At 57.6% G+C, this 11,196-nt stretch overlaps 1 protein-coding gene across 1 annotated transcript; it reads left to right on the top strand.

The window, feature by feature from the left end:
• Positions 1–1,051: 1,051 nt before the first annotated feature.
• OTOP3 (otopetrin 3) lies at positions 1,052–10,605 on the top strand. The gene is made up of 7 exons (XM_040989361.1): positions 1,052–1,070; positions 4,133–4,510; positions 4,588–4,724; positions 5,340–5,398; positions 5,591–5,709; positions 8,762–9,570; positions 10,435–10,605. Exons 1-7 carry the CDS (start codon positions 1,052–1,054, stop codon positions 10,603–10,605), a joined length of 1,692 nt encoding a protein of 563 aa, XP_040845295.1.
• Positions 10,606–11,196: the final 591 nt, after the last annotated feature.

Below are 11,196 nucleotides of genomic sequence, written 5' to 3'. Positions count from 1 at the left end.
GTTCCCACCTGCCACCTTCCAGTTCTCTCTCTCCAGCTGGTACACACATGTAATCCTGTTGTATTCCATGACGCAAAAAAAGGCTGGAAGGACCAGCCTGGTCTATGTCTACATTCAACCAAGAAGGAGACAGAAGCCCAGACAGGCGACGTGACTTACCCCCAGGGTCACAAAGCTTCAGAACACCAGCATGCTTCTACCACGACTAACACCTTCCCAGCTGCAGAGCCACTTCCCCCTTCAAATAAAGGATCACAGAACCCATGCTTGTCACACACACACACACACACACACACACACACGGCGGCTGGAGTAGATCAGCAAGTGGGGGACTCAGAACTCCACTGCCTGGGCCTCCCCTTAGTACACACACCCCAACCCAGCCTCTCGGGGACACACAAGGGGTACAGGGATGGGCATATAGGAGGGAGGCCTCCCAGAAGGTCAGGGGGTGAGAGAAGGTTGGAAAGGAGGCCAAAATGGGCAAGGGCTGGGAGAGATGAAGGGCCCGGTGGCCACTGTGGTGCGAGCAGATGGCATTTGGGGGCCAGCTGGCAACAGTCGTTACTGGAGCATAGGGAACTTCCAAGGAAATCCTGGCTGGACCTTGTCCCCAAGTTCACGTTGGCTCTTAGAGAGAAGTCCTTCCAGGTTGTCATACCCCTGAGGGGTGCCAGGTAGGGGACAGGAACACAGGGTGTCACCCCCAGCTGGGCCCCTGAGCAAAGTGCGTCCTGGACCTGGACCCCAGCAGGTTCTTGACCAAGCCAGGGTGAGGGCCGGCAGGAGTGCAAGGCTAGGCTGCCTGCTGGGCCCGCCTCCAGTTCCGCCTGCACACTCCCTGGGCAGCTCCTCCATTGGCTGCACCGTCTGGGCCCGAGCCCTGTAATTAACGAGGGATTAATAAGATTCCCAAAGTCAACAGAAAAATCGATGGGCCAGGGAGCCTAGCGGCAGCTGAGCACCCACACACAGGGGGAGGAGGGCACCAGGGGCATCGGTCAGCCTGGGTGGCTGAGCCTCACCTGGACGAATGGTCAAGCCGACGGCGATGACTGCCCAGGACTCAGGTAAGGTTCCCGGCGCCCTCGGGCCGCTGGTCCTGCCTTTCTGGTAACTGCAGACTCAGAATGGGAGCCCTGGGGCCACCAGGGAGAGGGCAGCATCTTGCGACCCCGGTTGGGCCCTGTGCGCTCCCCAACCCACCCGGTCCCATCCACCTCCTCCCCCACCTGCCTGTGGAGGTTTAACGAGGTCCACCCCACCCCACAAAGCCAGGAAGGAGCCAGGAGAGGAAGATGACGGCTGCTTCAGGGGGTGTGGGGTGGGGGCTGCCTGGACGCCCGGGGGTCAGGCTACATAGTCCAGCAGCCGCTCAGGAGCCTCCGCGGGAAACCCGAAGGCCCGGGGCAGCGCTGAGCAGCCCGCTTGGAGCTGGTCCTGCACCCCCAGCCCCTCCGCCCTGCCCCGACAGCTCAGCTCCGCGGTTTTCATCACCGACCTAGAGCCCACAAACCAGTTTGGCGTCTGGGCCCTCCCTAGGCCTGGCATCCCGCCGTGGGGCGTGCCAGGGGGCGGCAGACGCCTGTGCGTCAGTTCCGGGCGCCCTCGCCCTAATTCATTTCCTGTGACCCCTTCACGCCCACCACTGCATCCTGTGCAGTCGCAAAGTCAATGTTACTTTCCGCGGCTGCCCTACCACGAAGGAAGGTTGGAGCCCAGGGTGGGAGTCTGGTAGTGGGCCGGACCCCCGCCCCCCGCACCGAGGGAGAGGGCCAGGAATTTTGTACCTCTAGGATGAACCCATTAGGCCTGAAGTCTGAGCAAAAACAACCGCTAACCAAGCCCCTCCCCCCCAAATGAAAGCCAGCCCTGACCCTGTGGGTGTTTCCAGGCCCCGGAGAGCTGGAGGGAGACGCCCAGAGGGCCAACTAGGTAAGGGTGCTTATCAAATCATTTAGTCCTGCCAAATAGGTATCACACATTCCTTCCTTTATTCATTCCCAAGATTAGTAGTAGTAGCAGCAGCTCTGTTAGGCACTAAGTCCTTAGTTGTGGATCCATTTCACAGGTGAGAACACTGAGGCATCTGAGGTCTGCGGAAGTAGAAAGTGACCGGATCTGAGCCCTTAACCATTAGGCTGTCCTGCCTGGGAGCATGCGCTGGGCAGGTTCTGGGAAGGGCAAGGAGGAGTGGTGATGGATGGCAGAGAGGAGCGGGGAGGTGTCCTTGGGGCCTCTGCCTTGCTCAACGGGGCTGGAAGGAAATGATGGGGGTTGGCCAGGGGTGGAAAGGGTTAAACGGGAAGGGTCTCTGTCCACCGTTCTGGTGCTGAAACTGCCTCGGCCAAAGTCAACGGGTGTCCCTGGGGGTAAGCATCACGTCACATCCATGGTACCGAGGTCAGCTTAGTGCGTCTCTGTCCTGGAGGAGGTGCTGGCCCTGAGAGGAACTGAGCACACCCATCGCAAGCCAGACAGGTCACACGCTTTCTCAGCAGAGCGGAGCAGCCCCAGCAAAGCGGCCACCAGCAGACGGGTAGAGAGAGTGGGAGACTAGGGGTGAGAACTGGCTCGAGGCTCTGGCTGGGGTCAGGAGCCCTCAGGAGGAATCAGGAGCCTTCTGCCTGGGCCTGGGGCAGGCAGTGGGAGGCAGGTGCCTGGAGCAAGGCCAGGAGCTGACAGGGAGTGAGCAGGTGGGGATGCACAAAAAGCATGCAGCCTTGAAAAGAGACCCACGCACTGTCACTCCATTTGCCCAGAGGAGAACACAAGGACATCGTGCCGGCGCACAGGGGCCTGTGGGGTCTGCAGAGGTGCGATTGCAGAGTCCAGGGTGGCTGTAGTGAGAGACAGTCTTAAGTCCCTGGAGCTCAGGGTCTAAAGGGGGAATCAGAGGGCCCAGCACAATGGCTCAGTGGCTAAATCCTCACCTTGTATGTGCCAGGATCCCATATGGGCATCAGTGCATGTGCCATCTATTGTACTTCCCATCCAGCTCCCTGCTGGTGGCCTGGGAAAGCAATTGAGCATGGTCCAAAGCCTTGGGACCCTGCACCCACATGGGAAACTGGGCGGGGGTGTTGCTCCTGGCTTTGGATCAGCTCAGCTCTGGCCATTGCAGACACTTGGGGAGTGAACCAGCAGACAGAAGATCTTTGTCTCTCTTTCTCTCTGTAAATCTGCCTTTCCAATAAAAATAAGTACATTTTTAAAAATTAAACAACAACAACAAAATGAGGGAGCCAGAGTGAAGCACAGCTGGCTACAATGGAACCCATGGAGTGAGGTTGCCAGCAAGTGATTGGGGTGCAGGGAGCGGGTTGGGAGGTACCTTGCTTTGGGGGGTTCAGAGGGAAAGACTTAGAGGAGACAGGGTCCCTGCTGCAAGTCCCGAGGAGCAGCTGGAGCCGGCCAGGAGGCAGGAGGGGCAGAGGGCGGGGCTGAGCCAAAAGTGAGATGGGACAGCTCGGGACCAGGGGGTCGCAGGAGTGCTTGGCTAACCCCGCTGGGGAGGGGTGGTGCAGAGCCAGTCCGCGACTCTCCCCCTAAACGTTCATGTACTTGCAAATGAAATATACTTACATGACTAATACATTACCTTTTTAAATGACATATTTATTTGTTTGAAAAGAATTACAAAAAGACACACAGAGACAGAGAGGTCTTGTATATGCTGGTTCCCTCCCCAATGGCTGCAATAGCCAGGGCTGGGCGAGTTCAAAGCCAGGAGCCAGGAGCTTCTTCCAGGTCTCGCATGTGGGTGCAAGGGCCCATCCTCCACTGCTTTCACAAGCACATTAGCAAGGAGCTGGATAGAAAATGGAGCAGCCAGGGCTCAAACTGGCACCCATATGGGATGCTGAGGTACCAACCTGGTAATACGCTAATCAAACACACACACTATAAAAGTCAAACCAACAAAAAGTGTCGCATTCCTAATCACAGCACAGACTTCCTGCCCAGGAGACACTCCTGGTGTGAACCTGCTGAAGGCTGGCTGGGCCTTTTAGAACACTTTATATCCACAGGTAGTGCCATAACCCCCAAGCTAACCTAGCAACCAACCCAGCACTCTTTATTCATTCCTATCCAGTCCCTGCTGCAGAGCCTCCTGCCACACCACTTCCAGACAACTGGGAGACTGGAGTGTACCAAGAGAACCAGCTGGACACACAGGCTGAGGAGCCCGGGGCAGCCAGCCCCACCCAGCAGAAGTCCTGGCTGGTGCTGTACTTGTCCCTGTTACTGCGGCGGGACCAGCTGGCCCAGAAGGCCGGGCAGCTCTTCTCGGGGCTCCTGGCCGTCAACGTGGTATTCCTGGGTGGGGCCTTCATCGGCAGCATGATCTTCAACAGCGTGGCCATCACACTGGGTGACGTGTGGGTCCTGCTGGCCGTGCTCAAGGGCCTGTCACTGCTCTGGCTGTTCTATTACCTGCTGGGCACCACCCGCCGGCCGCACGCTGTGCTCCACCGGGACCCTCACGCCGGGCCCATCTGGGTACGGGGTGAGTGTTGGGGACTGGGGGGGAAGAACAGAGGCGGGGAAGCTGGGGAGGTGCCAACATCTGCCCACTCCCGCCAGGCTCGCTGGTGCTGTTTGGCAGCTGCACTGTCTGCCTCAACATCTTCCGTGTGGGCTACGACGTGAGCCACGGCCACTGCAGGTCACAAGTGGAGGTCGTCTTTCCTATCATCGAGATCATCTTCATGGGCGTGCAGGTGATAGGCTCTCCTGTCCCCGGGCCACCGGTGTGGCCAACACACATCCTACCCCATCTAAGCCGCCAAAACAGCAGCTGCAGCCAGTCCCCCACATGGCCCAGGGCATAAGCACCTCCCCCCGCGCCCGTAACCATATGGCCTGTGGTGCCAGCAGCGGCTCTGGCTCACTCACTCCCAAAAACATCTGCCAGGCCCCTTGTACTCTTGGGAGATACATGTTACAAAGAAACAAGTGGATCTTAATCCTTTCGCATGCAAATAAGCTGAAACACCCTGGCGCTTGCACAGGCCACAGCTGAGCAGTTCTCCCAGTAACAGCAGCGGTAAAAACAGGTCAAATCTCTCATGAGTTTCGGCTATGCACCAGGCACTGTATTAGCTGCCTGATTTACGTCATCTTCTTCATTCCCCCGACAAGTAGGTGCTCCCCTGCGTCCCAGGGCAGTGGGCATGTGGTCCCTCTCCAGAGCCCAGACCCAAGCAGCAGGGAAATGTGAGGACCGAGCCTGCTTTCCTGGCCGTGCCATCCATAGTACGTGCCCACGGGCTGCATGGCACACATCCCGTTCCCAGCCCCCACCTGCCCCCACCTCAAGGTGCCATCTCTTTCAGACCTGGGTGCTCTTGAAACACTGCAAGGACTGTGTGCAGGTGCAGACCAACTTCACCAGGTGAGCTGTCCCCTCGGCATCCCTGCCCCTGTTGCCCACAGCCTCCTTGGCAGGGTGGGCGTGGGGCTGTGAGGGAGGCGGAGATGTGGGACCTGGAGTTGGGAGAGCAGGAGTCCAGGGGAGTCTGGTGAGGGGGGAGCAGCTGGAGGGCCCCCCAGCAGGTGTGTGAGCTGAGTGTGGCCCTTCCTCCAGGTGTGGGCTCATGCTGACCCTGGCCACAAACTTGCTGCTGTGGGTCCTGGCTGTGACCAACGACTCCATGCACCGTGAGATCGAGGCTGAGCTCAACGCCCTCACGGAGGAGTTCTCAGGTACACGCAGGAGACTGCACCCCTTTCCCCAAACACACACGTGTATACATACATACCACAACACATATACACATATGTGGACATACAGGTGCACATACACGTGGGCACGCAGAGACACACAACCACAAGAACATGCACATGTGTGTATATACAGAGACACACACATACACACGTCCCTGGAACAGGTGAGGTTCAGGGACGTACAGTTGAGGGCATAGTCTAAGTCAGACCCTGATGAAGAAACTGATTGGCGGGTGGTCCCCAGTGCCATCAGGTGCTAGTGTCAGCACTGACCCTGGCCCAGCCAGCTCCTGGGCGCCCTTCAGGTGTGCGTCTGCCTTGTGGTGTTTGCATCGGACTTGTAAAAGCTGAAAAGCCTTCAGGACTTACCACAAAGTTTTCCCGGTGAAAGTTTAGGTGCCTAGACAGAGAGGTGGGGAAGGCTTTGGGGAGAACAGGTTCCCCACTTGTCCCATGCTTAACCACCCCCGCAAACACAGTCTCTCCACCCCCTGAGAGGCCACAGTCTGTTGATGCACGTGGGAATCTTGCGTCTGTGGGACTCAGCCACACCTGTGTGTCTACACCCCACCCCACCCCAGGGTAGAGGCCCCATCCTGACCTGCTGCAGCCAGACCCTCCCAGCCCAGTCACTCACACACCCATGACATAAATCATGGAGTGCCTGGCCATCACGCATGTTCTGTGCTCTGTTCACTTTATCAAAAAAGCTGTGCTGAGAAGTTTTGGCAAGTGATTTTTTTTTTTTAAACTTGAGAATTAGAGAGAGATCCTGTCCACGGGTACACCCCTCAAATGCCTGCTATGACAGACGAGGCTGACAGGGAGCTGGGAATTCAATCCAGGTCTCCCACATGGGTGGAAGGAACCCAGGCAATTGAGCCGTCACCCCCTGCCTCCCAGGGTGTGCTTGAGTAGGAAGCTGGGGCCAGAAGCCAAAGCTGGGCATGGGAGCAGTGCCCTGATGGGGAAGCGGGCATCTCAACCACCAGACTAACCATTCACCTCATGATGGAATCTTAAAAAAAAAAACTTTAATTGAAAAGGCAGTTATAATAGAGAGAGCGAGCTCTTCCATCTGTTGATTCACTCTTCAAATGGTCCTAACTGTCAGACCTGGGCCAGTCTGAAGCCAGGAGCCAGGAACCTCTTCTGGGTCTCCCATGTGAGTGCCCAAGCACTCTGCTGCTTTCCCAGGCCACAGGTGGGGAGCTAGGTGGGAAGTGGAGTGGCCATGACACAAACCGGCACCCACATGAGGTCTCAGTGCATACAAGGTAAAGATTTAGCCACTAGGCTACCACTCCAGGCCTGTGATGGAGACGTCTAATCACTTTAAATACATATCAGGACAGCGCTGTGGCACAGTAGGCTTAGCCTCTGTGGCATCAGCATCCCCTGTGGGGGCCAGTTCGAGTCCTGGCTGCTCCACTTCCCACCCAGCTCCCTGCTTATGGCCTGGGAAAGCAGCGGAGGATGGCCCAAGTGTTTGAGTACTCACATGGCAGATCCAAAGGCAGTTCCTGGTTCCTGGCTATGGTCTGGACCAGCTCCGGTGTTATAGCCATTTGGAGAATGAAGCAGTGGATGGAAGATCTCTTTCTGCCTCTCCTTATTTCTCTGTTATAAATCTGCCTTTCAAATTAAAAAAAGAAACTTAAAAAAATCAAATACACAGATGAATAGAAGAGAATGCGCCTGTCCTGTGGACGCTGTAATTAACATTTACAATATTTTAATGTTTTGCTGAAGTCTTTGAATCACAGCGGTGAAGGCATTTTGTCTCGAAACATTTTGGTAGATATCTGCACAGATAAGAACACTGGAGCCTGTGCAGCGGGAGAGGCTGCTGCTGGAGACGGCCCCGCCCCGCGTCCCGTTCATGCTTGCAGGCGGCTATGGCGGCTTCCCATCACCCATGTGGGGCCCCAGACAGAGCTGCCCCTGGCTTCCACCTGGCCTGGCCCTGGGTCTTGTGAACATGTGGGCAGTGAACCAGCAGGTGCGAGGTTTCGCTCTCTCTGATTCTCCCTGTCTGTGTCACTCTGCCTCTCAAATAAATAGAAGTCATCTTTCAAAAGTGTCTTTCTTTACATTACCACAATGTTGTATAATTGCTAACAAAATCCCCAGGCTTCTCTCTCCACCTCCCTCCTGCTTTGTCCAGCTTGCTACGGCACATCTCATGGTTGGTTCACACGTGCCATGCATCCGGTAACATCTCTCATGTCCCTTTTCCTAATGACACCAAGACACGTCCTTAACAGGGACTTTTACCTTGTCCTCCTCTTACCCACTTCCCTAGAACTTGGAAGCACTGGGTTTGGGTCAGACCTGGTGGTGCTGGCACTTTGCAGGCGACACGGAGTGCTTCACAGGGGCCTGGTCTGAGGCGCTGCCCTCTGGTGACTGCAAGGCTTCAGGTCTGGGGCCAGATTCCCTGTCCCACAAGCAGTTGGTGGAGGGAATAGTCGGCACCAGGAACATAATAAGCTGGGTACCCAAGAGATTTAAAAAAAAAAAATTCTTTCTTTCAAAGGCAGAATTTAAAAGAGAGACAGATCTTCCATTCACTGGTTCATTCCCCAAATGCCCCAACAGCTGGGGCTGGGCCAGGCTGAAGCCACAAGCCAGGAACTCCATCCTTGTCTCCCAAGTGGGTGCAGGGGCCCATGTCCTTGGGCCGTCTTCCACTGCTTTCCCAAGTGCATTAGCAGGGAGCTGGATCAGAAGCGGAGCCCCAGGACTGAACTGGTGCTCACACTGGATTCTGACATCCCAGGTGGCAGCTTAACCTGCTGCACCCTAACATAGGCCCCCACCCCCCAACAACACCTGGAGTCTTTTGGTAAAAGAATGACTTGGTCTGAGTTCCAGTATCTGTGTCTAGGCCCCAGCTGCCAAACCTCCAGCCCCGGGCATGTCCCAGGAGGGGTCTGGAAGTCACCGGGGCAGCTGGCGTGCATCCTTAGAGCTGGGCCCACCTGCAAGCTTGTCCCCTCCTACCCTGCTTCCCCCTCTCCCACCGCAGGCAACAACAGTGCCTGTCTGTGCATCAACGCCACGGTGTGCAAGGTCTTCCAGAAGGGCTACCTGATGCTCTACCCCTTCAGCACTGAGTACTGCCTCATCTGCTGCGCCGTGCTCTTCGTCATGTGGAAGAATGTAGGCCGCACCCTGGCACCCCATGCCAGCGTCCACCCTGGTGCCCCATCCTTCCGCCTGCACGGGGTCATCTTCGGACCACTGCTGGGCCTGGTCACGCTGGTGGCCGGAGTGAGCATCTTTGTGCTCTTCCAGATCGAGGCCAGTGGCCCCAACATCGGCCGCCGCTACTTCACCCTCTACTATGCCTACTATGTGGCCGTGCTGCCCGCCATGAGCCTGGCATGCCTGGTGGGCACAGCTGTCCACGGGCTGGAGGAGCGGGAGCTGGACACGCTCAAGAACCCCACACGCAGCCTGGACGTGGTGCTGCTGATGGGCGCTGCGCTGGGCCAAATGGGCATCTCCTACTTCTCCATCGTGGCCATCGTGGCCACGAACCCACGTGAGCTGCTCAACCGCCTCATCCTGGCCTACTCGCTGCTGCTGATCCTGCAACACATCACCCAGAACCTCTTCATCATCGAGGGCTTGCACCGGCGTCCGCTCTGGGAGGCGGTCCCCCAGGCCCTGGCGGGGAAGCTCCCGGAGGCTCCCCGGAGGGGGTCCCTGCTGGAGCTGGGCCAGGACCTGCAGCGGGCCTCCTTGGCTTACATCCACTCCTACAGCCACCTCAACTGGAAGCGGCGGATGCTCAAAGAGATCTCCCTCTTCCTCATCCTCTGCAACATCACGGTGAGTGGGCTGGACAGGTGTGCCTGGAAGGAGTGGACCAAGGTTACGTGTTTGAGAACATGTGCTCCCTGCCAGCTGCCTAGCGGGGTCAGGCTAGCACACAGAGCCAAGGGCTGCTTCCAAGCAAATCTAAGGTCTGTGCCTTCTCAGAGCTGATACGCTTCTCCAGCTGGGCACGACCCACGGAGATGGTGAGGGAATTCCCACTACGGTTCTCTTCCACTGAATTCAACCACAAGACCAGTGAGTGTGCCCTAAAGGAGGATGACAATGATGGCCCGGCTGCCGGTGGCTGCCAAGTCCTGGACCCGGCTCTCCATGCAGTGTCTCTCTATCCCCCCAAACCACCTCGGTGACCCAATGCAGTGGTCACTGGTGCTGTTGGGGGGACAGCTGGGGAACCCTCAGCTGTACAACCTGCCCCACATCTCCTAGCACACACATGGCAGTGCCTGAGTGTGTTAGACCCCTCATCCCTAGCACACGTGCCGACAACAAGGCTCAGGTGAGCATGCCTGCCCCCATGTTGTCCAGCCGGAGAATAAGCTACAAGTGAGCCCCAGGGGCCTTAGGAGAGCATGAGGAGGTTTGGTGTGGTGGACCTGGAGGCGCTGGCCAGGGCCCTGAATGAGCAGAGTGCTGGCCAGCTTGCCAAAGCACTTTGCATGCTGGGAGCACCTACTATGTATCATGGCTGGCGAGGAGGTGTCTCCTGAGCTGTCTGCAGGTCAGGCTGGCCCCAGGCAAACCCAGGAGAAGACCTAAGGTGGGGGTGGGCAGAGGAGCACCGGGGAAACTGCAGGTCCAGGACCTGGGGGACTCCTTCTCTGCCCCTGCCCTGCTCACTGCACCTTCTCCCCACAGCTGTGGATGATGCCAGCGTTCGGCATGCACCCCGAGTTCGAGAACGGCCTGGAAAGAGACTTCTACGGCTACCGCACATGGTTCACCATCGTCAACTTTGGCCTCCCCCTGGGGGTCTTCTACCGTATGCACTCGGTTGGGGGGCTGGTGGAGGTCTACTTGGGGGCCTGAGGGTGTGGAACCCAGAGACCTTGAGGTGCAGGAGCAGACAGCGGTGCAGGAGGCCTCATTCCAAGGGGTGCAGAGGCCAGCACCAGGGCAGGGCAGAGCGGGGGGGGGCCCCATTGCCTCCTGCTCCCCAGAGGGTTCGGCACTGCCTGTGTGGATGCTGGATCTGATGCCCACGTGCAGCCTTGGCCCCTGCCTTAACCACCACAATCTGGACAGCCAAGGGAACACCCTAGGATGCCAGCAGAGACCCCCGCCACACACACACACACACACACACACACACACACCTACTCTCTTAGGAGGGCAGAAGTCAATGCCTGAATCTGAGGGGCGTGGAGAGGGAGCCCCCTCTCTGTCAGCTACACCCTGGGATCTGCCTCCAAGTCCATCCCCGCTCCCAGCTCCCAGCTCTGAGCCTCACTGGGCAGGCAGCCCCGCCCAGCCCCGCCCTGCGTCCCCCACCCCTGTCTCCTAATGAGCTCATTAATTAGCTGCCAGGCAGGGTTCAACAGCTCTCCCTGGCTGCCATAAAGCCTGTTTGTTTGATCGATTACTCTGAGTCTTCCTGGTGTTTGTTCCCAGGGACAGAGC

This window comes from Ochotona curzoniae, unplaced genomic scaffold, assembly GCF_017591425.1.
Source record: "Ochotona curzoniae isolate NIBS_2020 unplaced genomic scaffold, NIBS_Ocur_1.0 contig_523, whole genome shotgun sequence".
Classification (NCBI taxonomy): domain Eukaryota; kingdom Metazoa; phylum Chordata; class Mammalia; order Lagomorpha; family Ochotonidae; genus Ochotona; species Ochotona curzoniae.
The sequence above is the reverse complement of the archived record's forward strand: the minus strand, read 5'-3'. Positions and strand labels throughout refer to the sequence as shown.

Bases quoted from the DNA above. Each gene is read 5' to 3' on its own strand.
- OTOP3 (XM_040989361.1), top strand. The intron at 4,511-4,587 runs GTGAGTGTTGGG...CACTCCCGCCAG, and splicing joins CGGGCCCATCTGGGTACGGG to GCTCGCTGGTGCTGTTTGGC. The intron at 5,710-8,761 runs GTACACGCAGGA...CTCCCACCGCAG, and splicing joins CCTCACGGAGGAGTTCTCAG to GCAACAACAGTGCCTGTCTG.